Source organism: Mercenaria mercenaria, chromosome 2 (genome assembly GCF_021730395.1).
Source record: "Mercenaria mercenaria strain notata chromosome 2, MADL_Memer_1, whole genome shotgun sequence".
In the NCBI taxonomy this organism is placed as follows: domain Eukaryota; kingdom Metazoa; phylum Mollusca; class Bivalvia; order Venerida; family Veneridae; genus Mercenaria; species Mercenaria mercenaria.
The window spans coordinates 69,800,626-69,828,575 of NC_069362.1; the positions used below are offsets into that span (position 1 = coordinate 69,800,626).

A 27,950-nucleotide genomic window follows, 5' to 3' on the forward strand; every position below is an offset into this window, starting at 1 on the left:
AATTTGTGATTCCAGTACAAGATTGTAGCAAAAATAGGGTATCACAATCAAAATAAAAGAGTGTAAAAAATTGTTCACTTCGAGACCCTTTTTTGTTGAAAACCCTGAAATATTAGATATAAAATTTTTACGCAGTGGCAGTCGGTGATAAGTTTTAAAATTATAATTCATAATAGTGTTGTGACCTATGGCAAGGGAAGTCAATCGGTATTATTTTTTATTTTTCTTAGTTAAATGTTAAATGCACAGATCCTGAAACGTTTGAGGGTCCCGGGTTAGGATTTGGGAAAGGCACAAAATAAATCAAGAGATGACAGTTCACCCCGTGAAAAGCATATTATTATTTTATTATAAAGATCATGCGTACATATCACGTTTTAAAGCCCTCATTAAAAATTTTTGTTTTTGTCACTAAGCATATTTGAAATAATGGCACTAAAACATTTTCAGCATTCATTGTGTGAAAATAAAAGTTTAGTATCATAATTTTATCAAAATTTTATGCCTGATCACTGCTGGTTTTAAAGTGAACAACTTTCGACCTTATATTTCCCGGAATTTGCAGTTTCCTTTAAATCACAAGAAAACATAAAATTGTGATCTTCCTACTAAACAAAATGAAAAAAGAGTGCAGACAAGCTTTTGTGACAACCAGACTGGGAAAATAAAAATTGTTTTCCAAACCACTGGTGGTGGGGACATAACAAAGCTCGAGAACACGAAATCCCCCCCCTTGAGCTTTTAGTAATTTGCACTGGTACAAAAATTTTTTTTGGACCTGTACACGAAGTTTAGTTCTGGGTCAAGTACCTTGACCTTTGACCTATTGCCCTCAAAATCAATAGGGGCCATTGCGGTAAAATCAACCTCCTATTAAGTTCCCAATTCCAGCCAAAACTTTTTTAAGTTTCGTAGAAAGGGTTTAAACTGTTCGGGGTCAATGTGCCCTTAAACCCTTTGACCTACTGACCCCAAAATCAATAGGGGTCATTGCGGTCAGCCCAACCCCCCTATCAACTTTCTGATGTGGGCCCAAGTGTTTTGATTATCATCTGGAAACCCATTTAACTTTTCCAGGTCATATTACCTTCCCTTTTGACGGACCTAAAAATCAATAGGGGTCATCTGCTGAAAATGATCAACCCCCTATCAATTTTCGTGCCCAGGCTAAAACTTTCTCAAGTTATTGTCCAAAAAGGGTTTTTAACTGTTCCGGGGTCCGTGATTTGGGACCTTTGCCTAAAAATAAATAGGGTTCAACTGTGGTCATGATTGCCTGCCTATAAAACTTCAGATCCTAGCCCAAGGGTTCTGAGTTATGCCCGGAAATGTTTAATGTTCGGGGTCAAGGGCCTAACCTTTGGCCTACTGACCTAAAAATAAATAGGGGTCATTGCTGGTCAGGACCAACCCCCCATCAACTTTCATGATGCTGGCCCAAGTGTTTTTGAGTTATCATCGGAAAACCCGTTTAACTGTTCAGGTCACTATTCCCTTTGCCCTTTGACAACTGACCCAAAATCATAGGGGTCATTGCTGTAATGATCAACCCCCTATAAAACTTTGGGATCCTAGGCTCAAATGTTCTCAAGTTATTGTCCAAAAATGGTTTAACTGTTCCGGGTCACTGTGACCTTGACCTTTGACCTACCAAGGGTTCTTGAGTTATGCCCGGAAACTTTTAAAATGTTCTGGTAAATGTGATCTTAACCTTTGGCCTACGCCCTCAAAATCAAAGGGGTAAACTGTGGTCATGTTTGCCCTTCCCTATAAACTTTCATGACCCCTGGGGCCCAAAGGGTTCTTATTTTGTCTAAAAATGTTTAACTGTTCCTGGTCCTGTGCCTTACCTTTGACCTATGAACTCAAAATCATAGGGTCACTGTATTTTGACCAACCCCCTATACTTTCCTAACCCTACCCCGGGGTTTTCTGGGGGGAAAAGGGGGGAAAAAACCTTTTAAATGTTCCTGGTCACTGTGACTTTGACCTTTGACTAATGAACTAAAAAATCAATAGGGGCATGCTGGTCTGACCACCCCCCAAAAATTTTTCCTGTCCTGGGCCCCAAGGTTCTTGAGTTTAACCCGGAAATTTAACTGTTCCGGGTTCCGGGCCCCCCCCTTGACCTTTGATATATTAATTTATAATAAAATGGGGGGTCATTGCTGTGATGATAACCCCCCCTATCAACTTTTCATGGCCCGGGCTAAAGCGTTCTTGAAAAATTCATCCAAAAACAGATTGGTCTACATCCCGCCCGACAGCCAACCCGAATCTGCAAAAAATATACCCCGCCTTCTTCAAAGGGGGGCATAAAAATATACCTTTGCTCTGTCAAAGGGTTTCGCTTTGGCCTTTTAAAAACTTTTGGGACTTCTTTTGACACAACACAAAAAAAACCCCGTGATCCTCGGAACCAAAATTTGTACTGTGCCCTATATTGTCATGAAATAAAAAACAATACTTATTGATGTGAACCTAAATGAAACATAACTGTATGAAAACCTCAAAGATCATGATAAAAAAAAAACAACTTATGGGCTGTTTCATTTAATTGCTTTTGTCAAAAGTACGTATAGGACTTGATTTTAAAAACGGCGGGGAAAAGTTTTGGGGAAACCCGGGCAGCTCAGTGGGTTGAGAACGGAGGTTTTCCCAAAGGGCCCTGGGAGGTCCATTGGCGCCCTTTTTTCTTCCCCATGAATTTGCTGTCCAACATGGACTGTGACGGCATAACACGGTTGTCTCCGATGCCTGTAATTGTTTAATGTAAATACCACTAAAATTCGGGGACAAGTTTCAAAATGGTATCGGTGGATAACTATAAATCTTGAATATTAAAATGGGGAGAAAAATGTGGAGCCAGACCTGTACTTGAACCCGGGGTCTCAGAATACCGTTCTGATGCTCTACCGAGCAACCTGCAGTCTACACACTTTTCCCTGTTTTAATATTCAAGCCCCTTTTCCCGTGACACTTTCTTGTGCTTAGAAAAAAATTAAAAAATCTTAAGGGGCCCACATACATACTGTAAAAAGGAAAGGGTCAATGGGGGGCGAAAAACCAATTGGTGAAGACCTATGGAGGGCGGCCAAACATAAATTTGTGATAATATATGGAGGCGCAAAAAAATTTCTTTTAAAGATCCAAAGACGTAAACCCCAAATGCAAGGAAATCCATATGAGATCCAAAATAAATGTTTTAATGTGTAAGGATCATTGCTGTTTAGTCTGGTGTTACTGATGCTTTAATTTCTTCAGTTGGTTTTTTTCCCTTACTTTTTCTAACAGTTTCCTATTATTATATACATGTATAATTTGTTCCTAAATTACAGACAAAATCCCAATCAAGACTGATCAGTAAATTAACTTTCCCAAACTTTAAAAAACCAAAAAAACAGTTTTAAAAAAAAAATTTAAAACTTTGCGCGAGATTCTCAAATTCCAATTTTTACAGCAATATAATTTCATACTTATTACCAATTTTTACTTAATAAATGAAAATAAAATGAGCCGTGTCAGAGAAAACCAAAATTTGGGGGGTTTTGGGGGACCAGCAGGGGACCCAAACCCAGCCTGCGCATCTGCGCAGAGGCCCGGACCCATGCGTTCATTTTTTTAAAGCCTGTTGGAATAGGAGAAACTGTTAGGAAAGCATGGTCCTTACCAGACTGCGCAGATGCGCGGGGCGGTTGGATCCGCTGGTCGCAAACCCATATGTTGGTTTTTCATGGGGGGCCTCAAATATGAAATATGTGAACCATGCTGATTTACATTTATGCTCACTAAAATCAATGAAAATAAACATAACTCTTTAAGATTTACCTTGCTTTTCTAATAAAAGGAAAGTAAGGGAATTTTGCTGTGAGTCTTCTCTTCACATTTGGGCCCTGAATGGTATAAAGTAATGAAGGGATTGGGGACAAAACATGTTTTTGGAACCAAAAGTTCATCAGGTTTTTTCAACTTTTTTTCGGGTTTTTTCTTTGCAGGGGGTATTTTTTCTACCAGCAACTCACTTTTTATTACATAAAACTAATAAAATACGGGAAAAAATATTGATGAAATATAAGTCAATTTTCATTGCATATATTTTTCACTGCAGTGAAACATTTTTTTATATTTCAGGGTTTTTCCAGAACTACTTGGGTTTTCTTGGGCTTTATTTTGGGTAATCTACCTTTGAAGTAAAAAACAAGGCACCGCCTTGGGGGGTGCTGACGCTCATTGATTTTTTTTTTATATAGAAAATTGTCCTACCCATGATTTTAAGTCAAAAAAAGGGCATCATTTTTTGCAAAAAGAGGATGAGTTATTTTCTTGATGTACAGTGTCCACTTAGAGGGTAAAAAAACTTTTTGCAAGTTTTAAAGATAGCTTTGATATTTTATGGGGGAAAAGTTGACTTAAACATAATATTAAACCCAAGAAAATGATTTTTAAGCCCCAAAAGGGGCAATAATTTTTGCAAAAGCAGTGGAGTTTGTTGCTTGTGTACAGGGTCGCTTAGATGGGAAAAAAGTTTGCAAGTTTCAAAGAATAGCTTTGTATTTTTAAGAGAAAAAGTTTACAAACATAAAACAAACCCAAGAAATCTGATATTTTCTAAGAAAAAAAAGGGGCCAAAATCTTGAAAAAAGCAAGTGGATTTATGTTTCTTTATACGGGGTCAGTTTGAGGTGAACAAGTATTCCAAGTTCAAAGAAATAGCTTTGATGTTTAGGAAAAAAAGCTGCCCAAAAAATAAAATTAACCGGGCAACGCCGACGCAGACGCCGACGCCGACAACCGCTAAGTGTGACAATAACTCCATTTTTTTTTTCAAAAAATCAGATGAGAAAAAAATGTTAGGGATGTGAAGCAAAATTATTTAAAGTCAAAAGTAAATTTTTCAAGATCGCAGCCCCCATGGAAATTTTCTACCCGGTATTTGTCGAGTACCTGCTTTTAAAACCTTATGTAAAGGGGAAATTACTCGTGAGAAGTTTTGAAAAGCCAGAAGAAAACCACAATAATATGTCAAAATTTCAGGAACTGCATTTTTGTATCAACTTAAACACACTTTCATATTTAATGTCTTTGCGGATGCTGTAAAGGTAACGTTTTTTGTTTATTTCTAAAATAAGACAAATTTTGGTTGTATGGAAAAAGCTTCGTTGTTTTTGTTGTCGCTATTCAAAATGTAAAAAAAACGACTTTTTAAAAATCATTTGGGGATATAATAAACAGAAAATTCAACTTTTTTGAAGGGAACCTGGCTTTTTTTTTCATCTCCGGTATGAAAAGAACTTTTCACTTGTCCTAGCAACCGGGAAAAAAATTTTTTTTTTCATACCACTCGATGAAAAAAAAAAAAAAATATCATGCAAAAAAAATTGAATATCCTCTACCCATTTTTTGGTCGTATTTGTAGGTTGAAAAATTTCTATTTGGGATGTACGGGAAATTTATGGTTTGTTTCCAAAAAGCACTTCAGTCCCCAGGGACATTTCACACTTTTTCCTTAAAAATTTTTTTTTTCTTTTTGCAGAAAGGTTTTATTTTGTTCATTGGGATTTCCTCTTTGCACTGTTTTTTTTGGATTTTCTTTATCGTATTTTGTCATCGATTTTTTGTTTTTGCATTCTAAGACCATAGAAAAAAACCTGTATTTTCCCCCCGGGGCAGTATGACCTTTTGCATGTGAAAAACTTGCAAATAAAGTTATTTAATTAAATTTTTTTCTCAAAATTGAAACATTCCCTTTGTAAGTCTAACCCTTATTCTTTAATTCAAAAATTCAAACACCTAAAAAACATCAAAGTCAAAACTAGAATTGTAAACCTTTGAATATTCCTTAAAATAACAAATAAGGTCAGTCAGTTTAATCTGGGGGGCCCTCAGAATTAATTGCAAAAAATAAAGTCACTTATACCTTGGAGGGTTTTTTACCATAAAAAAATTTTTTGAGCACACCAATTGTTTTTCCCAAATGCCCGAAAAATCGTATTCCCCAGTCATTGTGTATCTCCCTGCAGAAATACCATACAAATAAACTGTCATTTGAAGGTTATCAAAATTAATAAGAATATTGGTTTTTTTGGGACCTGACAGCTTATTTTCAGAATGGGACATTTCTCTCTAAAACTGTTTTTCATGAAATTTTTTTAAAGAAAAATGCAAACTATTTTCTTTTTTGTAAACAATATTTTTGTGTAGTAATTAATTAGAGCTATCACTAAAGGTGATGAATGTACCCACCGCACACACTGACAAAGTACATTGCAATTTGTTGCACAAAAGATTGCATAAGTATGCGTATTGTATTTATATAGACTCTATGTCTATAGTATAGTTAAAAAAAACAAAGTCCCCTAAACTGCGAATATTTATCTAAAAGGGTGTAACATCACCTTTCACAACTAGGGTTGGTCTGATCAAGGTTAAAGTTTCACTAAATTTTTTGCAAGAGCTCGGAATTAGGGCGCACAAGATTGCTATGCGACTGTATGGGTTTAGTTATTTAAAAAAAAAACAAAGACCCATAACTGTGCAGAATTCTTTTTTGAAAGAACCCAACATGCACCTGCCAAATAGGGTTGGTTGAAAAACCTTTTTTTTTAAATTTTATTAAATTGTGTGCATGGGTTCAGGGGAAATTTGGGCCACAAGACTGATATGCAGATTCATGTATATAGTTCAGTAAAAAACAAGGCTGTCTGGACAGCGGCTTGTTTCTTAGTGCTTGATACAATGATGTAAATATGCTTTGGTAAAACAAATAACATTCAAAAAGCATATTCTAAGTCGAAAAGGGGGGCCCTAATTAGTCAAAATGCTTGATAGATTTTCCTTCTTTTTTCAACTGGGGGCTTTAGGTAAACAAGTTGCAAAATATCAAAGCAATAATTTTTTTAAAGGGCTATGAAAAAAATTTGGGGGGGTACCCAAAATTTAACATTTATTCTAAGTCGAAAAAAGGGCCTAATTCAGTCAAAAAGCTTTACAGAGTTGCCCCCTCCTTTTTACAGACTGGGGATGATGGTAAACAAGTATGCAAAATTCAAAAACAATATTTAATTTACTTTGAAAAAATTTTGAGTGGGATGCAAACTTTAACTTTGTGTGCGCCCGCGACGCCGGGGAGTAGGGTAGCTCCCCCTTTTTTAGAAAAGTTGAGCTAAAAACAAGTTTGTAAACCCCCTTCTTTTTTTGAAAGAAACCCAAAATGCACCATGCACAAATATGTTGTTACTTTCCCCTTTTTGAATTTCATTAAATTGTGTCAAGGGGGTGAGGAAGTTGGGACACAAGATTGGCTAGGGAAAAGACAAATAAACTGAAACCAGTATTCCCCCTTCCAACTTTGTTGTTCCGGGGGGGGTGGGGGTTTGGGGGGTACAAAAAATCCTTAAATGCAGTTTAAAAGGTATGGGGAAAGAAATTTTTTTTTTCTTATCTTAGTGACCCTGACCTTTAATTGCAAGCCTAGATCATATGTTGACACATTGTTTCTGGGGGAAAGTTTGTGTGTCCTTAAGATAAACCTCAATGATAAAAATTACAGAGAGAAACAATTTTTTTTTTACCTTCAAAAGTGACCTTGACCTTTGACCTAAAAGATAAATGATGTTGTCATAAATCACATATTGCCCCTACTCACATCCAATTTTATTAACCCAGCTTGAAAACTTTTTTAAACTGAAGGATCCATTTGCTGACAGACACACGGGGGCATTCTTTGTCCCCCCCGGTTTTCCCGGAAGGGGTCTAATAAACTCAGTTTTAGGACTTTAAAATAGGAACTCTTTTTTTTTTAACCATTTTTTTCAAATCTTTGTAAAACAAAGAAGGACAACACAAAAAAAAATTTATTTTTGATCTTTTGGGGTGGTATTTTTTTTGGAGGAATGGGGGATTTACTTTTTTACAGTGATCGAAGGAAAAGTTTCCTCCATGTGGGGGGAACTAGTAGTATTTAAAAAAAGTATAAAAATCTTAATCAAAAACATAATAATTATCATTCATGGCGTGTTCCCCCTTCACGTCATATGTACGTGAAAACACACATGAAAAAAGAAAAAACTTACCCTTTTTTAAAAAAAGTGACTGCCAGTAAATTTTGATAACAAATTTCTACAGGCAAACATACTTAACAGGTAATGTTTCATTTAGATTAAGAGAAAATGTGGCCTCTACTACAGTGTTAACAAGATTTATCTGTCAATGACATAGTGGACTACTTTTGGAACCCAGAAGACCTAGTTTCCATTTTGCCAGAGAAATTGTTGCAGCTAAAATTTTGACAAATTTTCATCATGTGGTGAGCTAACTAAATTGTGGAATAAAAGATGGATAAGAATCCCTCTCTACCCCTTACCTGAACCAAAAATCGGTGGGGTCAAAAAACCCCTGGGGGCCATGAGAAAAAAAACATAGGGTTTGCGACCAGCTGGATCCCGCCAGCCCGCGCAAACCGCGAGTCGGTCAGGCTCCCTGCTGTTCGCTTTTAAAGCCCATTGGAAAATTTGGGGAAATGTTTGCGAAGGGTGGTCTGACCAACTGCGCGGATGCGCAGGCTGGGCGGATCCATGCTGGTGCACACCCACTAGTTGGTTTTCCCAGGCAGGCCAATATAAGAAAAAGGGATAATGCTGTTATTTACCACCACAAAAATAGTTTTTAAATTTGCAACCTGTTCAAACTTCCCCGCCCTGGACTTTTTGGAAACCTTTGTGTCAATTCTTCTTTGAACACTGTAGCACTCGAACACATTCTTCATATATTTACAAAAAAACATTGTAAATAATAAGGGTTGAACACCCCGACTGTTTGATGTGTCTAAAGAATATTGTGCAATTAACAAATTTAAATGAGTCACGAGAGTATTATGGGTTGTAAAACTTTGTTTCTAATAAATACTAATAAGGTAAAAAATAAGGTTTTACAAGAAAAACTTAGTGAGCCTTTTACCCAACATACGACCTTGGAGATCTGTTGTAACACCATTTTGCAACTCTTTGGTGTGGTAAATTGATTAAGTATTGATCCCAGCACAAAAAAAACCTTCAATATGGGAAATACTTTTTATTTTTCCACTAAGGAGGATCGTTTTTGTTACAAATCCCTGTATTTTTTATTTTTAGAAATGATAAAAAAATATCGGGTGGGCAGAGCCCCAGCGCCATGTTTTTTTGTAAAACATGATGTTTTTCTAACGGCTTAAAATTTTTTTAAAACACAAAAGATACAATTTTTTTTTATAATGGGAAAAGGGTACAAAACAAGCAATTTTTTTGATTATTTTTTTAAAATTTCATTTTGAAATAAAATGGATTTTTTATGAACGCTTTAACTTATAGTGGTTTTTCTAAAAGTTTGGATTATTGCTACGCTGCTATGAAAATCATATGTATTTAAAAAAAAGGTCATTTATTTTAAAAAGATATTTAAATGAAAAATATGAAAATGTTCGCATTTAAAACTTTTTAAAATTTTTTAAAACCCAAAAAAGAGCGAAAAAGTTTAAAAATTCCCATCCCCTAAACAAACAAAGTAAAAACATTTTTTTTTGCCAAAACCCCCCAAAAACAGGTGTTATGGTGATTCACGGCGATCTTTTCATTCAGCCCAAATTTTTTTGCTCACTAGGCATCAATAGTGTAAAATGGGATTTCACGTTGAACAGGGTGATCTGACACAGGTTTCATGAAAAATCCTTCATAGGTTTGTGAGAAATGAAAATTAAGACTTAGAATCAAATGCGAAATTGCAGCTTTGAGTTTGGCTCTGATTGGGCTACAAAATGGAACAAAAATATGATTTTGAAGAGGAGACTATCTAAGTGGTTTTGTATTGGGGTATGTCCATTTCCACAAAGGGTTCGAACCCTTTTCCCTTGGGGGTTGCAAATTTTCTTTAAAAGATAAACAAAACAGCGACTTTTGGAAAGGGTATGAATTTGCCAAAGGGCACATTGGACCTTCCTCCACCATTATTTCAAAAGCGGGGAAAAATTCAACTTTTGTCCAGGTAATAATTGCTTTGGGGTGATTTAAAAACCAACAGAAACAAAAACAAAGAGAATGAACGAACAAGATTGGTAAGATTTGCAGAAAAAAAAGGGGAAAATAATTACCTCCAATCGAAGGGGGGGCAATAAATAAAAAGGGTGTGTGTCTAAGATGGTCTCCGAAGATGAATGAGCCAATTTTAAAAGGGTGGAGAGACCCCCCGAACGTGCCCTTTTAATAAAAAAAGTGCTTTTTTGAAAAAGCCAGTCTCCCCCAACTGCTAATCATCAAATACTAAGTCAGTCTTTTTTTTCTGTTTAGTCAAAACAAAACACCCTTTGAAGAGAAAAAAGGGATTTTTTGTAAATTTAAGGCCATAATTTGAAGTGCCCATGCCAATTGGCAATTACGAACCTGGGAGAGGATTTATGGGCACACATATTTTGTTCAAGTTTGGGAAGATCGGATGGAAATATTCGACTTTGAGGCAGAAGATAAAAAAGGGTGTTTTTTGGTAATTTAAGGGCCATAAATTTCCGAAATGCCTGAGTCGATTTGGATGTTTTCGACTTGGCCGAGGACTTTTGGTCAAACACCTTTTTATCAAGTTGGTGAAAATCGCATGAGAAATGTTTGTTTTTGAGTGCAGACAAGATGAATGGTTTTTGGGCTGTTTGAGAATAAAACTTCACATTTTCATGATCTAGGGTTTTTTAATTATTGTCAAGGGCCGTAATTCCCCAAAACCCCGGGCCGTTTGGCTAGTTATCGAACTTGGCCCAGGTTTGTGGCAAACAATTTTGTTAAGTTTGGTGAAGATCGGGTGAGAAAAGTTAAATTACGGTGCGGAAAGCTTTGTGGGCAGAAGCACACAGACTTGAGTAAAAATTTGTCCCCCCATGGTGGGGGAACATATTTTCAACAAGGCAGTTGAAAAACAGCTAATCCCCGCCCCTGCTATGGAAGGAAGGGGGAAAACCCCTTTTTTTTAGCTTGACCTTGACTTGAATGACACGGCTGACTCAGAATTTTGCAAACGTCTTGTAGGGATCATTTGCCCCAAATTTCATGAAAAACCTTCAAAGGGGTTTTTGGAATTTCAGAGCTGAAACCCTTTTATTTAGTTGTGACCTTTTACCTTGATTGACTGGGTGACTCAGAGTTCTTGTGAGGTGATCATTTTACCAAAGTTTGATGAAAAAACCTTCAAAGGGGTTAAGGGATCAGAGTGGACACCCAAAAGGAAGGGTCCCCAAACCCCGACCCTTTTGGACCTTGCCTTTAGCTGGCATGGTTTATCATAAAATTTTGCACATCTCTTGATGAGGGAATCTTTGACCCCGGGTTTTTTAAAATTCCTTTAAAGGGGGTTTTGGAGATATAGAGTGGACACGAAATGGAAGGTTAACCTTTGACCTTCAGTTGTGACCTTGACCTTAGCTGACTGGCTGATCATAAGTTCTGCACATCGCCTTTTATGAGGTGATCGTTTGACCCGTTTGAAAAATCCTTAAGGGGTTTAGGAGTTTAGAGCGGCACAAATGGAAGGTTCAAACCCTTTTACCTAAGTTTGCCTTTTACCTTTAGCCGGCATGACGATCATGGGTTCGACTCGCTTTATGAGGGGATCATTTGCCCCAAATTTTATAAAATTCCTTCAAGGGGTTTTTAAAAGATTAGAGGGACACAAAAGGGGGCCAAACCTTTTACCTGGTTGTGACCTTGACCTTGGCCGGCTGGCTGACTCTGGGTTCTGCACACGTCTTGATGAGGGACATTTGACCCCAAATTTTTTAAAATTCCTTTAAGGGGTTTTGGAGTATAGAGCGGGCACAAAAAGGCAGGCTCAAACCTTTGACCTTGAGTTTGACCCTTACCTTGAACCGACAAAGGGATCATGGGTTTGCACACTTTGATGAGGTGATCATTTGACCCAAGTTTCATGAAAATCCTTCAAAGGGTTTAGGAGATATGGACCGGACACGAATTTGTTACGGACGGAAGGACGGACGGACGGAAGGACGGACGCAGACCATTCCTATAATCCCTCCGCCACGGCGGGGGATTAATTAATCTAAGCCACAATTAAACAAGAGCACCGCCTTGCGGGTGCTGACGCTCATCTGATTTTTTTTGTGTAATAGAAATATTGTCCTACCCATGATTTTCTAAGTCTAAAAAGGGCCATCATTCTTGCAAAAAGCAGGATAGAGTTATGTTTCTTGATGTTCAGTGTCCACTCATGATGGTGAAAAAACTTTTGCAAGTTTTAAAGCAATAGCTTTGATAGTTTATGAGAAGAGTTGACTTAAACGTTATACTCAACCAAGAAAATGATTTTCTAAGTCCAAAAGGGGCAATAATTATTGCAAAAAGCAGGATGGAGTTATGTTGCTTGCTGTACAGGGTCAGCTTATGATGGTGAACAAGTGTTGCAAGTTTCAAAGCAATAGCTTTGATAGTTTAAGAGAAAAAGTTGACCTAAACATAAAACTTAACCAAGAAATCTGATATTTTCTAAGTCCTAAAGGGGCCATAAATCTTGCAAAAAGCAGGATGGAGTTATGTTTCTTGCTGTACAGGGTCAACTTATGATGGTGAACAAGTGTTGCAAGTTTTAAAGCAATAGCTTTGATAGTTTAGGATAAAAGCTGACCTAAACATAAAACTTAACCAAGAAAACTGATTTTCTAAGTCCAAAAGAGGCAATAAATCTTGCAAAAGCAAGATGGAGATATGTTTCTTGATGTACAGGGTCTGCTTATGATGGTGAACAAGTATTCCAAGTTTCAAAGCAATAGCTTTGATAGTTTAGGAGAAAAGTTGACCTAAACATAAAACTTAACCAAGAAATCTGATATTTTCTAAGTACAAAAGGGGCCATAAATCTTGCAAAAAGCAAGATGGAGTTATGTTTCTTGCTATACAGGGTCAGCTTATGATGGTGAACAAGTATCCCAAGTTTCAAAGCAATAGCTTTGATAGTTTAGGAGAAAAGCTGACCTAAACATAAAACTTAACCAGGCAAAGCCGACGCAGAGGCCGACGCCGACAACCGCTCAAGTGATGACAATAACTCATCATTTTTTTTCAAAAAATCAGATGAGCTAAAAAGAAAAATATACCTGATTTTGCTTTGCATCTCTTTCCCGTATTTTTTCCTTGATCAGTTTTATCAAGATTGTTATATTATAAAACTCTGCCTCTTCTAAAATACCTGAATAACATAAAATACCAGCATTAGTTACAAAGACGGAAAGGCAGGGACTGCCCCCTCTAGATGTTCGAGAAAAGTTGAGCAAAATTTCAATTTTGTAACACTTTTGTGAAACAAGAATTGTCAGAAAATAACAAAGCTCAATACAAAAGATGAAAAGTTTAACAAAAGCACATTAATTACAACAAGAGGGCCATGATGGCCCTATATCGCTCACCTGAGTAGAGTTGCTTGCTTGAACAAATTTCTTAGCTAAAGCTTTAAGATCTAGCCCTTCTGGTTTATTTTTAGCAAATTTATGAAGATTTACCTATGCACAATCAAGTAACCCTGGGGCTGGGTCAATATGACCCTGAGGGGTCAAGATTTGAAAAAAAATTGTAGAGGTCCACTAGGCAATGCTACATGTCAAATATCTAAGCACTAGGCCTTCTGGTTTATTTTTAGAAAATTTTGAAGATTTTTCTATGTACAATCAAGTAACCCCATGGGGCGGAGCCAATTTGATCCCGGGGGTCATGATTTGAACAAATTTTGTAGAAGTCTACTAGGCAATGCTACATGTCAAACATCTAAGATCTAGGCCTTCTGGTTTATTTTTAAAACAATTTTGAAGATTTTCATATGTAAAATCAAGTGACCCCTGGGGCGGGGTCAATTTTGACCCCGGGGGTCATGATTTGAACAAATGTTGTAGAGGTCCACTAGGCCATGCTACATGTCAAATATCTAAGCTCTAAGGCCTTCTGGTTTATTTTTAGAAAATTTTTGAAGATTTTCATATGTAAAATAAAGTGACCCCTAGGGCGGGGTCAAGGTCATGATTTGAAAAACTTTAGTTTGTTTGTTTGTTTTGGGTTAAACGCCATTTTTCAACAGTATTTCAGTCATATAACGGCAGGCAGTTAACCTAACCAGTGTTCCTGGATTCTGTACCAGTACAAACCTGTTCTCCGCAAGTAACTGCCAACTTCCCCACATGAATCAGAGGTGGAGGACTAATGATTTCAGACACAATGTCGTTTATCAAATAGTCACGGGAAACATACGCCCCGCCCGAGGATCGAACTCACGACCCCGTGATCCGTAGACCGACGCTCTACCTACTGAGCTAAGCGGGCGGGCTGAAAAACTTTAGTAGAGGTCCACTAGGCAAAGCTACATGTCAAATATCTAAGCTCTAGGCTTCTGGTTTCTGAGAAGAAGATTTTTTAAAATTTTCCTATGTAAAATCAAGTGACCCCGGTGGCGGGGCCAATTTTGAACCCGAGGGTCATGATTTAAACAAATTTTGTAGAGGTCCACTAGGCAATGCTACATGTGAAATATTTGAACTCTAGCCCTTCTGGTTTATTTTAAGAATTTTTTTTAAGATTTTCATATGTAAAATCAAGTGACCCCTGGGGCGGGGTCAATTTTGACCCCCAGGTCATGATTTGAATACTTTTAGTAGAAGTCCTCTAGGCAATGCTACATGTCAAATATCTAAGCTCCAGGGCTTATGCTTTTTGAGAAGAAGATTTTTTAAGATTTTCCTATGTACAATCAAGTAACCCCTGGGGCGGGGTCAATTTTGACCCCGGGGTCATGATTTGAACAAATTTGGTAGAGGTCCACTAGGCAATGCTTCACACCATATATGTAAGCTCTAGGGCTTCTGGTTTTTGAGAAGAAGATTTTTAAAGTTTTTCCTATGTAAAATCAAGTGACCCCTGGGGCGGGGTCAATTTTGACCCGGGGGTCATGATTTAAACAAATTTTGTAGAGGTCCACTAGACAATGCTACATGTCAAATACCTATCTAAGCTCTAGGCCTTCTGGTTTATTTTTAGAAATTTTTTGAAGATTTTCATATGTAAAATCAAGTGACCCCTGGGGCGGGGTCAATTTTGACCCGGAGGTCATGATTTGAACAATTTTAGTAGAGGTCCACTAGGCAATGCTACATGTCAAATATCTAAGCTCTAGGGCTTCTGCTTTTTGAGAAGAAATTTTTTGAAGATTTTCCTATGTAAAATCAAGTGACCCCTGGGGCGGGGTCAATTTTTACCACGGGGTCATGATTTGAACAAAATTGGTAGAGGTCCGCTTGGCAATGCTTCACACCAAATATCTAAGCTCTAGGGCTTCTGGTTTTTGAGAAGAACATTTTTAAAGTTTTTCCTTTCGGTTGCCATGGCAACCAGAGTTCTCCATGGAATTCAATTCTTTGAATAATTTTGAAAGGGGGCCACTTCGTGACAGGTGAGCTAAAAAGGTGGGGATATTTTTTTTATAAGAATGTTTGGTGGGTGGGAATTGGTTGAGAAACAATACTGAGAAATAAAATGAAGTAAAAAACAAACAAGAGGGCCATGGAGGCCCTGTATCGATCACCTGACCTACTAACCTAAAGATCATCAAGATTAACAATCTGACCAAGTTTCATTAAGATATGGTCATTAATGTGGCCTCTAGGGTGTTAACTAGATTTTCCTTTGATTTGACCTGGTGACATAGTTTCTGATCCCACATGACCCAGATTCGAACTTGACCTAAAGATTATCAAGGTTAACATTCTAACCAAGTTTCATGAAAATATAGTCATAAATATGGCTTCTAGAGTGTTAACAAGCTTTTCCTTTGATTTGACCTGGTGACCTAGTTTTTGACCCAGCCTAACCCAGATTTAAACTTGACCTAAAGATCATCAACATTAACATTCTGACCAAGTTTCATTAAGATATTATCATAAATATGGCTTACACAGTGTTAATTAGCTTTTCCTTTGATTTTACCTGGTGACCTAGTTTTTGACCCCATCTGACCCAGATTTAAAGCTGGCCTACAGATCATCGAGATTAACATTCTGACCAAGTTTCATTAAGATTCAGTCAAAAATATGGCCCCTAAAGTGCTAACTAACCTTTCCTTTGATTTGACCTGGTGACCTAGTTTTTGACCCCACAAGACCCAGATTCGAAATTGACCTGAAGATCATCAAGATTAACATTCTTGCTAAGTTTCATGAAAATAAAGTCATAAATATACCTCTAGAGTGTTAACAACCTTTTCCTTTGATTTGACCAAGTGACCTAGTTTTTGACCCCACCTGACCCAGATTTGATCTTGACCTAAAGATCATCAAGACTAACATTCTGACCAAGTTTTATTAAGATATGGTCATAAATGTGACCTCTAGAGTGTTAACTAGCTCTTCCTTTGATTTGACCTTGTGACCTAGTTTTTGACCCTATGTGACCCACATTCAAACTGGACCTAAAGATCATCAAAGTTAACATTCTGACCAAGTTTCATGAAGATACTGTCATAAATGTGGCCTCTACAGTGTTAACAAGCTTTTCCTTTGATTTGACCTGGTGACATAGTTTTTGACCCTAGACGACCTTATATCGATCTCGTCCAAAATTCTATTGAGGGTAACATTCTGACCAAGTTTCATTAAGATTGGGCCAAAATTCTGACCTCCAGAGTGTTAACAAGCTTTTCCTTTGATTTGACCTGGTGACCTAGTTTTTGATCCCAGATGACCCAATATCGAACTCGTCCAAGATTTTATTGAGGGTAACATTCTGACCAAGTTTCATTAAGATTGGGCCAAAATTCTGACCTCTAGAGTGTTAACAAGCTTTTCCTTTGGTTTGACCTGGTGACCTAGTTTTTGATCCCAGATGACCCAATATCGAACTCGTCCAAGATTTTACTAAGGGTAACATTCTGACCAAGTTTCATTAAGATTAGGCCAAAATTGTGACCTCCAGAGTGTTAACAAGCTTTTCCTTTGATTTGACCTGGTGGCCTAGTTTTTGACCCCAGATGACCCAATATCGAACTCGTCCAAGATTTTATTGAAGGTAACATTCTGACCAAGTTTCATTAAGATTGGGTCAAAATTGTGACCTCTAGAGTGTTAACTGTTAACAGTCAAACTGTTGACGCCGACGGACGACGAACACAGGGCGATCACAAAAGCTCACCTTGAGCACTTTGTGCTCAGGTAGGCTAACAAGAGGGTCAAGATGACCCTGGATCGCTCACCTGAGTAATATGAGCTACATGTTTTAAATGTCAAACTGATGTTTTTTTCGAAATTTTTTGGAAGATTTTCTGATGTACAATCAAGTAACCCCTGCCGGGGGTGGGGGGGGGGAGGGGGGGCAATTTTACCCTGGGGGTCATGATTTGAACAAAGTTTGTAGAAGTTTACTAGGCAATAATACATATCAAATATCTAAGATCTAGGCCTTCTGGGGTTTTTTTTTAGCAAATTTATGAAGATTTCCCTATGTACAATCAAGTAACCCCTGGGGCTGGGTCAATTTGACCATGGGGGGGTCAAGATTTGAACAAATTTTGTAGAGGTCCACTAGGCAATGAATGCTACATGTCAAATATTTAAGCTCTAGGCCTTCTGGATTTTTTTTGGAAAATTTTGAAGATTTTTCTATTTACAATCAAGTAAACCCATGGGGCGGGGTCAATTTGACCCTGGGGTCATGATTTGAACAAATTTTGTAGAAGTCTACTAAGCAATGCTACAAGTGAAATTTCTAAGCTCTAGGCCTTCTGGTTTATTTTTAGAAATTTTTTGAAGATTTTCCTATGTAAAATCAAGTGACCCCTGGGGCGGGGTCAATTTTGACCCCGGGGGTCATGATTTGAACAAATCTTGTGAAAGTCCACTAGGCAATGCTACATGTCAAATATCTAAGCTCTAGGCCTTCTGGTTTATTTTAAGAAAATTTTTGAAGATTTTCATATGTAAAATCAAGTGACCCCTGGGGCGGGGACAATTTTGACTCCGAGGGTCATGATTTGAACAAATCTTGTAAAGGTCCACTAGGCAATGCTACATGTCAAATATCTAAGCTCTAGGCCTTCTGGTTTATTTTTAGAAAAATTTTAAGATTTTCCTATGTAAAATCAAGTGACCCCTGGGGTGGGGTCAATTTTGACCCCGGGGGTCATGATTTGAACAAATCTTGTAAAGGTCCACTAGGCAATGCTACAAGTCAAATATCAAAGCTCTAGGCCTTCTGGTTTATTTTTAGGATTTTTTAAAAGATTTTCCTATGTAAAATCAAGTGACCCCCTGGGGCGGGGTCAAATTGACCCCAGGGGTCATGATTTGAACAAATTTTGTAGAGGTCCACTAGGCAATGCTACATGTCGAATATCTAAGCTCTAGGCCTTCTGGTTTATTTTTTGAAAAAATTTGAAGATTTTCCTATGTAAAATCAGGTGACCCCTGGGGCGGGGTCAATTTTGTCCCTGGGGTCATGATATGAATAATTTTAGTAGAGGTCCACTAGACAATGCTACATGTCAAATATCTAAGCTCTAGGGCTTCTGGTTTTTGAGAAGAAGATTTTTTAAGATTTCCCTATGTAAAATCAAGTGACCCCTGGGGCGGGGTCAATTTTGACCACGGGGTCATGATTTGAACAATTTGGTAGAGGTCCACTAGGCAATGCTTTACACCAAATATCTAAGCTCTAGGGCATCTGGTTTTTGAGAAGAAGATTTTTAAAGTTTTTCCTTTCAGTTGCCATGGCAACAAGAATTCTCCATGGAATTCAATTCTTTGAAAAATTTTGAAAGGGGATCATTCCTGTGAAGTTTGGTGTAATTCTGCAAAGTGGTTTTCAAGAAGAAGATTTTTTTAGAAATTGTTGACGCACGATGGACGACGCACGACAGACAACGGACATCAAGCGGTCACAATAGCTCACCTTGTCACAAAGCAAAAACAAGAGGACCATGATGGTCCTGAATCGCTCACCTATCCCCACATGACCCAGTGTTGAACTGAGTATGACGTCGTTATTTCTATTATTTGACATAGTGACCTAGTTTTTGAGCACATGTAACCTAGATATCATCAAGATAAAAAATTCTGACCAATTTTCATGAAGATCCATTGAAAAATATGGCCTCTCAAGAGGTCACAAGGTTTTTCTATTATTTGACCTAATGACCTAGTTTTTGAAGGTACGTGGCCCACTTTTAAACCTGACCTAGATATCATCAAGGTGAACATTCTCACCAATTTTCATGAAGATCTCGTGAAAAATATGGCCTCTAGAGAGGTCACAAGGTTTTTCTATTTTTCGACCTACTGACCTAGTTTTTGACCGCACATGACCCGATACGAACCTGACCTAGATATCATCAAGCTGAACATTCTCACCAATTTTCATGAAGATCCATTGAGAAATATGGCCTCTAGAGAGGTCACAAGGTTTTTCTATTTTTAGACCTATTGACCTAGTTTTTGACCCCATGTGACCCAGTTTCCAACCTGACCTAGATATCATCAAGGTGAACATTCTGACCAATATTCATTAAGATCTCATGAAAAATATGGCCTCTAGAGAGGTCACAAGGTTTTTCTATTTTAAGATCTACTGACCTAGTTTTTCATCCCACCTGATCCAGTTTCGAACTTGATCTAGATATCATCAAGGTAAACATTTTGACTAATTTTCATGAAGATCCATTGAAAAATATGGCCTCTAGAGAGGTCACAAGGTTTTTCTATTTTTAGACCTACTGACCTAGTTTTTGACTGCACGTGACCCAGTTTCGAACTTGATCTAGATATCATCAAGGTGAACATTCTGACCAATTTTCATGAAGATCCATTGAGAAATATGGCCTCTAGAGAGGTCACAAGGTTTTTCTATTTTTAGACCTACTGACCTAGTTTTTGATCCCACATGACTAAGTATCGAACTTGACCTAGATATCATCAAGGTGAACATTCTGACCAATTTTCATGAAGATCTTGTGAAATATATGGCCTCTAGAGAGGTCACAAGGTTTTTCTATTTTTAGACCTACTGACCTAGTTTTTGATGGCATGTGACCCAGTTTCGAACTTGACCTAGATATCATCAAGGTGAACATTCTGACCAACTTTCATAAAGATCCCATGAAAAATGTGACCTCTAGTGGTCACAAGCAAAAGTTTACGGACGCACGCACGCACGGACGGACGACGGACGACGCGCAATCACAAAAGCTCACCTTGTCACTTTGTGACAGGTGAGCTAATAAAAAAATTATCTAAGTTAAAAGGAAAGACAAGGTGGCTCACCCAAAAAAACTTAAAGTAACTGAAAGAAAGTACCAAGATACACAAGGAACTAAAAGTAATGAAAATAAATACTATATCTGGGGAGGACAAGAGATGGTGTACAATTATGCATGTGACAGGATACTAAGACAAAATATCAAGAAACACAAGAAACTAAAAACTAGAGATCATCAAGATAAACATTCAGTGCAAGTTTGTATCAAATCAAAGCATAAATGAAACCTCTATATGGCTGAAAGGGCCAAAATAGAAAATGTTGGCCCTTTCAGGGGCAGTAACTCTAGAACCCATGAAGGAATCTAGCCAGTTTTGGAAAGGAACCAAGATCTTCACAAGGTAAAAACTAACAAATTTTGGCTCTTTCAGGGGTCAATCAAGGGCCGTAACTCTGGAACCTAAGATTGGATCTGAAAGATTCATCATGGAATCCAAGATATATTGTTGCTAAAGATATTTTGCAAGTTTGTATCAAATCAAACCATAAATGAAGTATATATGGCTGCAAAAGCCAAAATAGCAAATTCTGGCCCTTTAAGGGTCCATAACTCTGGAACCCATGATGGGATCTGGCCAGTTTTCGAAAGAAACCAAGATATTATGCCAATACAAGTTGTGTGCCAGTTTGATTAAAATCAATCTCTATCATGTTCACAAGCCAAAATAGCAAATTTTGGCCCTTTATGGGGCCATAACTCTGGAACCCATGATGGGATCTGGCCAGTTTTCGAAAGGAACCAAGATATTATGCCAATACAAGTAGTGTGCAAGTTTGATTAAAATCAATCTCTATCATGTTCACAAGCCAAAATAGCAAACTTTGGCCCTTTAAGAGGCCATAACATAACGGGATCTGGCCAGTTTTCGAAAGGAACCAAGATATTACGCTAATACAAGTTGTGTGCAAATTTGATTAAAACTGAATGCAAAATGTAGTCTCTATCTTGTTCACAAGAAATTGTGAACAGACAGACGATTGACGAAATGCGACCATAAATGCTCACCTTGCCACTACGTGACAGGTGAGCTAAAAAGTTAGATATTTACTGCCAGTTTATACAAGCGTGCACTAAATATTTTAACCTTACATCTGCCCTAAAAAAAGCAGAAATGTACTGCAATACCTTCCTCAGCCAGGTCTTTGTTATAAACCAATTTTCCATGCCGTAAATAATTCAACACAGGTCCAAAGTAGGTTGCATCCCTGTCTATCAAATAGGCTCCATTCTCATCCTGTCAAATATATACAAAATCAATCAAAACTACATTAAGTGCAAAAAATTAATCATCTAAGTGTTTTGTTGCATGCCAGCAATACAATTATATACCTAATTATATAAATTCTGTAAAACGTCGGCTTGTTTTTCACAATTAAATATGAACAGGCAGAAAAAAATTCCGTATTGTATCTTTTAAATCCAGTATTGTACCTTCCATATTGTACCTGCCGGACTACTTTCATTAATATGCATAACCTGACACAGTTCTATAAATAGCGCACATAAACTTCACTTAGTTACATTTCAATATCATTTCCTTAAATAACAAAACAACAAACAACAAGAGTGCCAGAATGTCACAATATATACCTGTATTTGCAAATGGAATTTTAATTTTGTGGTTGTTTAGTAATCATTGTAAGTCATTTGTTTTTCTAAGTCCACAAAAAAACTCCTTACCAGGTAAAGATACCTTAAAAAACACCTAAAGTTTGAAAGTAACATCTATGTTGTACCACAGAAAAGTGGTCTTGTTTTTTCCCTATGGTCAATTATAAAAAGGTCACAATATAAGTTATTTATAGTAACAACTAAGGGAAGATAATCTTAAAAAAAAAAAAAAAAAAAAAAATCCAAAAAAAAATTGTAAGTCCACACAAAAATCTTTACCAGGAAGAGATTGGTCAAAATACACCTCATAATTGGATGTAGCATGCATGTTGTATTACAGAAAAGTGGTCTCGATTTTTCCCTACGACTAGTAATGAAAAAGTTACAATATAAGCTATTTATAGTAACAACAAAGGGAAGTAATTCTAAAGAAGGGAACTGCACATGACACTTCCTCTCATGATGGTGTATAATTGTGCCAAGTTACATCAAAATCCCTCCATGCATGAAGAAGAAATGCTCCGGACAAAGTCATTCTGGTATCTGACCTTTGGCCTCTAAGTGTGACCTTGACCTTTGACCTAGAGACCTGGTTCTTGCGCATGACACTCCGCCTCGTGGTGGTGAACATTTGTGCAAAGTTATATCAAAATCCCTCTATGAATGAAGAAGAAATGCTCCGGACAAGGTTTTCATTCTTGTATCCTTTGACCTCTAAGTGTGACCTTGAACTTAGACCTAGGGACCTGGTTCTTGCGCATGACACTCCGCCTCGTGGTGGTGAACATTTGTGCCAAGTTATATCAAAATCCCTCCATGCATGAAGAAGATATGCTCCGGACAAAGTTTTCTTTCTTGTATCCTTTGACCTCTAAGTGTGACCTTGACCTTAGACCTAGGGACCTGGTTCTTGCGCACGACACTCTGTCTCATGACGATGAACAATTGTGCCAACTTTCATCAAAATCCCTCCATGCATGAAGAAGATATGCTCCGGACAGTCATTCTTGAATTTGACCTTTGACCTCTAAGTGTGACCTTGACCTTAGACCTGGTTTTTGCGCATGACACTCCATCTCATGATGGTGAACAACTGTGCAAAGTTTCATCAAAATCCCTTCATGCATGTAGAAGATATGCTCCGGACAAAGTATGTGGACGCCCGCCCGCCCGCCAGGGGCGTTCCCATAATACGTCCCGTTTTTTTTCAAACGGGCGTATAAAAAGGTAGAGGTATATAACAAGAGGGCCAAGATGGCCCTAAGTCGCTCACCTGAGTAACACAAAATAACAGTGTAAAGTAAACATGTTTTACCTAGTAAGTGATTTCATGGAGACAAAATATTCTGACCAATTTTCATTAAGATTGGACCAAAAAACGTGGCCTCTTGAGTGTAAACAAGCTTATTCTTTGATTTGAACTGGTGACCTAGTTTTTGACCCTACATGACCCAGATAAAAATTCATCCGATATTTATTGGATAAAAAACATGCACATCAAATGAACAAGTGTTAACAAGCTTTTCCTTTGATTTGACCTGGTGAATAGTTTTTGAACCCATATGACCCAGTTTCGAACTTAGCCTAGGAATCATCAAGATAAACATTCTGACCAAGTTTCATGAAGACAGGGTCATAAATGTGGCCTCAACAGTGTTAACAAGCTTTTCTTTTGATGTGACCAGGTGACCTAGTTTCTGACCTCATATGACCCAGTTTCGAATTTGGCCTAGAAATTATCAAGATAAACATTCTGACCAAGTTTCATGAAAGAAGGGTCATAAATGTGCCCTCTAGGTTGCTTGTTGCTAACAAGCTATTCCTTTGATTTGACCTGATGACCTAGTTTTTGACCCGACATGACCAGTTTCGATTCAGGCCTAGAAATCATCAAGATAAATCATTCTATGCAAGACTGTATCCAAGTTTCATGAAAGAAGGGTCATAAATGTGCCCTCTAGGTTGCTTGTTGCTAACAAGCTATTCCTTTGATTTGACCTGATGACCTAGTTTTTGACCCGACATGACCCAGTTTTGATTCAGGCCTAGAAATCATCAAGATAATCATTCTATGCAAGACTGTATCAAATCAAAGCATAAATCAAACCTCTGTATGGTTGAAAGGGCCAAACCAGAAAATTTTGCTTCTTTCAGGGGCAGTAACTCCAGAACCAATGATGGAATCTAGCCGGTTTTCGAAAAAAAATGAGATCTTATTGTGACTTAAGTTGTGTGTAAGAGTGGTTAAAATCAAATATAAAATATATTCTATCGTGTTCACAAGGTAAAAATTAACAAATTCAATCAGGGGCTGTAACTCTGGAACCTTTGATTGGATCTGACAGATCAAAAAACGTGGCCTCTTGAGTGTAAACAAGCTTATTCTTTGATTTGAACTGATGACCTAGTTTTTGACCCTACATGACCCAGATAAAAATTCATCCGATATTTATTGGATAAAAAACATGCACATCAAATGAACAAGTGTTAACAAGCTTTTCCTTTGATTTGACCTGGTGAATAGTTTTTGAACCCATATGACCCAGTTTCGAACTTAGCCTAGGAATCATCAAGATAAACATTCTGACCAAGTTTCATGAAGACAGGGTCATAAATGTGGCCTTAACAGTGTTAACAAGCTTTTCTTTTGATGTGACCAGGTGACCTAGTTTCTGACCTCATATGACCCAGTTTCGAATTTGGCCTAGAAATTATCAAGATAAACATTCTGACCAAGTTTCATGAAAGAAGGGTCATAAATGTGCCCTCTAGGTTGCTTGTTGCTAACAAGCTATTCCTTTGATTTGACCTGATGACCTAGTTTTTGACCCGACATGACCCAGTTTCGATTCAGGCCTAGAAATCATCAAGATAATCATTATATGCAAGACTGTATCAAATCAAAGCATAAATCAAACCTCTGTATGGTTGAAAGGGCCAAACCAGAAAATTTTGCTTCTTTCAGGGGCAGTAACTCCAGAACCAATGACGGAATCTAGCCGGTTTTCGAAAAAAAATGAGATCTTATTGTGACTTAAGTTGTGTGTAAGAGTGGTTAAAATCAAATATAAAATATATTCTATCGTGTTCACAAGGTAAAAATTAACAAATTCAATCAGGGGCTGTAACTCTGGAACCTATGATTGGATCTGACAGATTGTTGTTGAAGATATTTTGCAAGTTTGTATCAAATCAAAACATTAATGAAGTACCTACATGGCTGCAAAAGCCAAAATAGCAAATTTTGGCCCTTTAAGGGGCCATAACTCTGGAACCAACGATGGGATCTGGCCAATTTTCAAAAGGAACTGAGGTAGTATGCCAATACAAGTTGTGTGCAAGATTGATTAAAGTTGATTGCAAAATGCGGTTTCTATCGTGTTCACAAGCCAAAAATAGCAAATTTTGGCCCTTTAATGGGCCATAACTCTTGAACCCATGATGGGATCTGGCCAGTTTTCAAAAGGAACCGGGATATTATGTCAATACAAGTTGTGTGCAAGTTTGATTAAAGTTGATTGCAAAATGTGGTCTCTATCGTGTTTACAAGCCAAAAATAGCAAATTTTGGCCCTCTAAGGGGCCATATCTCTGGAACCCATGATGGGATCTGGCCAGTTTTTGAAAGGAACCGAGATATAATGCAAATTCAAGTTGTGTGCGAAATTGATTGCAAAATTGGTCTCTATCGTGTTCACAAGAAATTGTGAACGGACGACGGACGGACAGACAAAAAGCGATCACAAAAGCTCACCCTGTTACTACGTGACAGGTGAGCTAATAAAAGGGTCATTTTAACAGTAGCTAGATCTGGGATTTTGTATTCGACTCTCATGGATTTTGCAAGGTTGGATCACACTTGGCGCGCCTCGTGAGATCTGATCTACCAAAATCCACTCAAGCCAAATACAGCATCCCAGATCACTCTACTGTTATAATAACACTATTGTATTGCTTGCACTTCTAGACCAAAGAGACAATGGTGCTCAATTATAATCACATGTCTTTTAGTAACCCATTATATAAAAACAAGAAGACCATGATGGTCCTGAATCACTCACCTCTTCCCACATGACCCAGTTTTGAGTATGACGTCGTTTTTTCTATTATTAACATAGTGACCTAGTTTTTGAGCTCATGTGACCCAGTTTTGAACTTGACCTAGATATTACCTAGATAAAAATTCTGACCAATTTTCATAAAGATCCATTGAAAAATATGGTCTCTAGAAAGGTCACAAGGTTTTTCTATTATTTGACCTATTGACCTAGTTTTCGAAGGTACGTGACCCTGTTTTGAACTTTACCTAGATATCATCAAGGTGAACATTCTCACTAATTTTCATGAAGATCTCATGAAAAATATGGCCTCTAGAGAGGTCAAAAGGTTTTTCTATTTTTATACCTACTGGCCTAGTTTTTGACCGCATGTGACCCAGTTTCGAAACAGACCTAGATATCATCAAGGTGAACACTCAGATCAATTTTCATGAAGATCCGTTGAAAAATATGGCCTCTAGAGAGGTCAAAAGATTTTTCTAATTTTAGACCTACTGACCTAGTTTTTGACCGCAGTTGACCCAGTTTCAAACTTGACCTAGATATCATCAAGATGAACATTCAGACCAACTTTCATACAGATCCCATGAAAAGCATGGCCTCTAGAGAGGTCACAAGGTTTTTTTATTATTTGACCTACTGACCTAGTTTTTTAAGGCACGTGACCCAGTTTCAAACTTGACCTAGATATCATCAAGGTGAACATTCTGACCAATTTTCATGAAGATCCATTCAAGGGTATGGCCTCTAGAGAGGTCACAAGGTTTTTCTATTTCAAGACCTACTGACCTAGTTTTTCAACGCAGTTGACCCAGTTTCAAATTTGACCCATATATCATCAAGATAAACATTCAGACCAACTTTCATACAGATCCCATGAAAAATATGGCCTCTAGAGAGGTCACAATGTTTTTTCATTATTTGACCTACTGACCTACTTTTTGATGGCACATGACCCACTTTCGAACTTGACCTAGATATCATCAAGATGAACATTCTGACCAATTTTTATGGAGATCCATTCAAAAGTATGGCCTCTAGAGAGGTCACAAGGTTTTTTTCTATTTTTAGACCTACTGACCTAGTTTTTGACCGCACATGACCCTGTTTCGAACTTGACCTAGATATCATCAAGATGAACATTCAGACCAAATTTCATACAGATCCCATGAAAAATATGGCCTCTAGAGAGGTCACAAGGTTTTTCTATTATTTGACCTACTGACCTAGTTTTTGATGGCATGTGACCCACTTTCAAACTTGACCTAGATATCATCAAGGTGAACATTCTGATCAATTTTCATGAAGATCTCATGAAATATATGGCCTCTAGAGAGGTCACAAGGTTTTTTCTATTTTTAGACCCACTGACCTAGTTTTTGACCACACGTGACCCAGTTTCGAACTTGACCTAGATATCATCAAGATGAAGATTCAGACCAACTTTCATACAGATCCCATGAAAAATATGGCCTTTAGAGAGGTCACAAGGTTTTTCTATTATTTGACCTACTGACCTAGTTTTTGACGGCACTTGATCCAGTTTCGAATTTGACCTAGATATCATCAAGGTGAACGTTCTGACCAATTTTCATGAAGATCTTGTGAAATATATGGCCTCTAGAGAGGTCAAAAGGTTTTTCTATTTTTAGATCTACTGACCTAGTTTTTATTGGCATGTGACCCAGTTTCGAACTTGACCTAGATATCATCAAGGTGAACATTCTGACCAACTTTCATAAAGATCCCATGAAAAATGTGACCTCTAGAGTGGTCACAAGCAAAAGTTTACGGACGGACGCACGCACGCACACACGGATGACAGACGCCGCGCGATCACAAAAGCTCACCTTGTCACTTTGTGACAGGTGAGCTAATAACAAAAATGCCATGGCAAGCATAGCTGCACTTCCATTTATACAGGAACATGTGGATGTGTAAATACACAACAGAGACCCAGGTTTTGACATAAAAG

The 27,950-nt window shown here is 37.7% G+C and overlaps 1 protein-coding gene across 1 annotated transcript in view; it reads right to left on the minus strand.

The window, feature by feature from the left end:
- LOC123564231 (BTB/POZ domain-containing protein KCTD5-like) overlaps window positions 1-27,950 on the minus strand; it is a 425,345-nt gene that overhangs the window by 379,760 nt on the left and 17,635 nt on the right. The window contains exons 2-3 of the mRNA XM_053526427.1: window positions 21,433-21,541; window positions 13,121-13,212 (exon numbers count right to left, since the gene is read on the minus strand). Of these exons, the coding sequence (XP_053382402.1) occupies window positions 13,121-13,212; window positions 21,433-21,541 (201 nt within the window). The remainder of the gene's footprint in view (window positions 1-13,120; window positions 13,213-21,432; window positions 21,542-27,950) is intronic.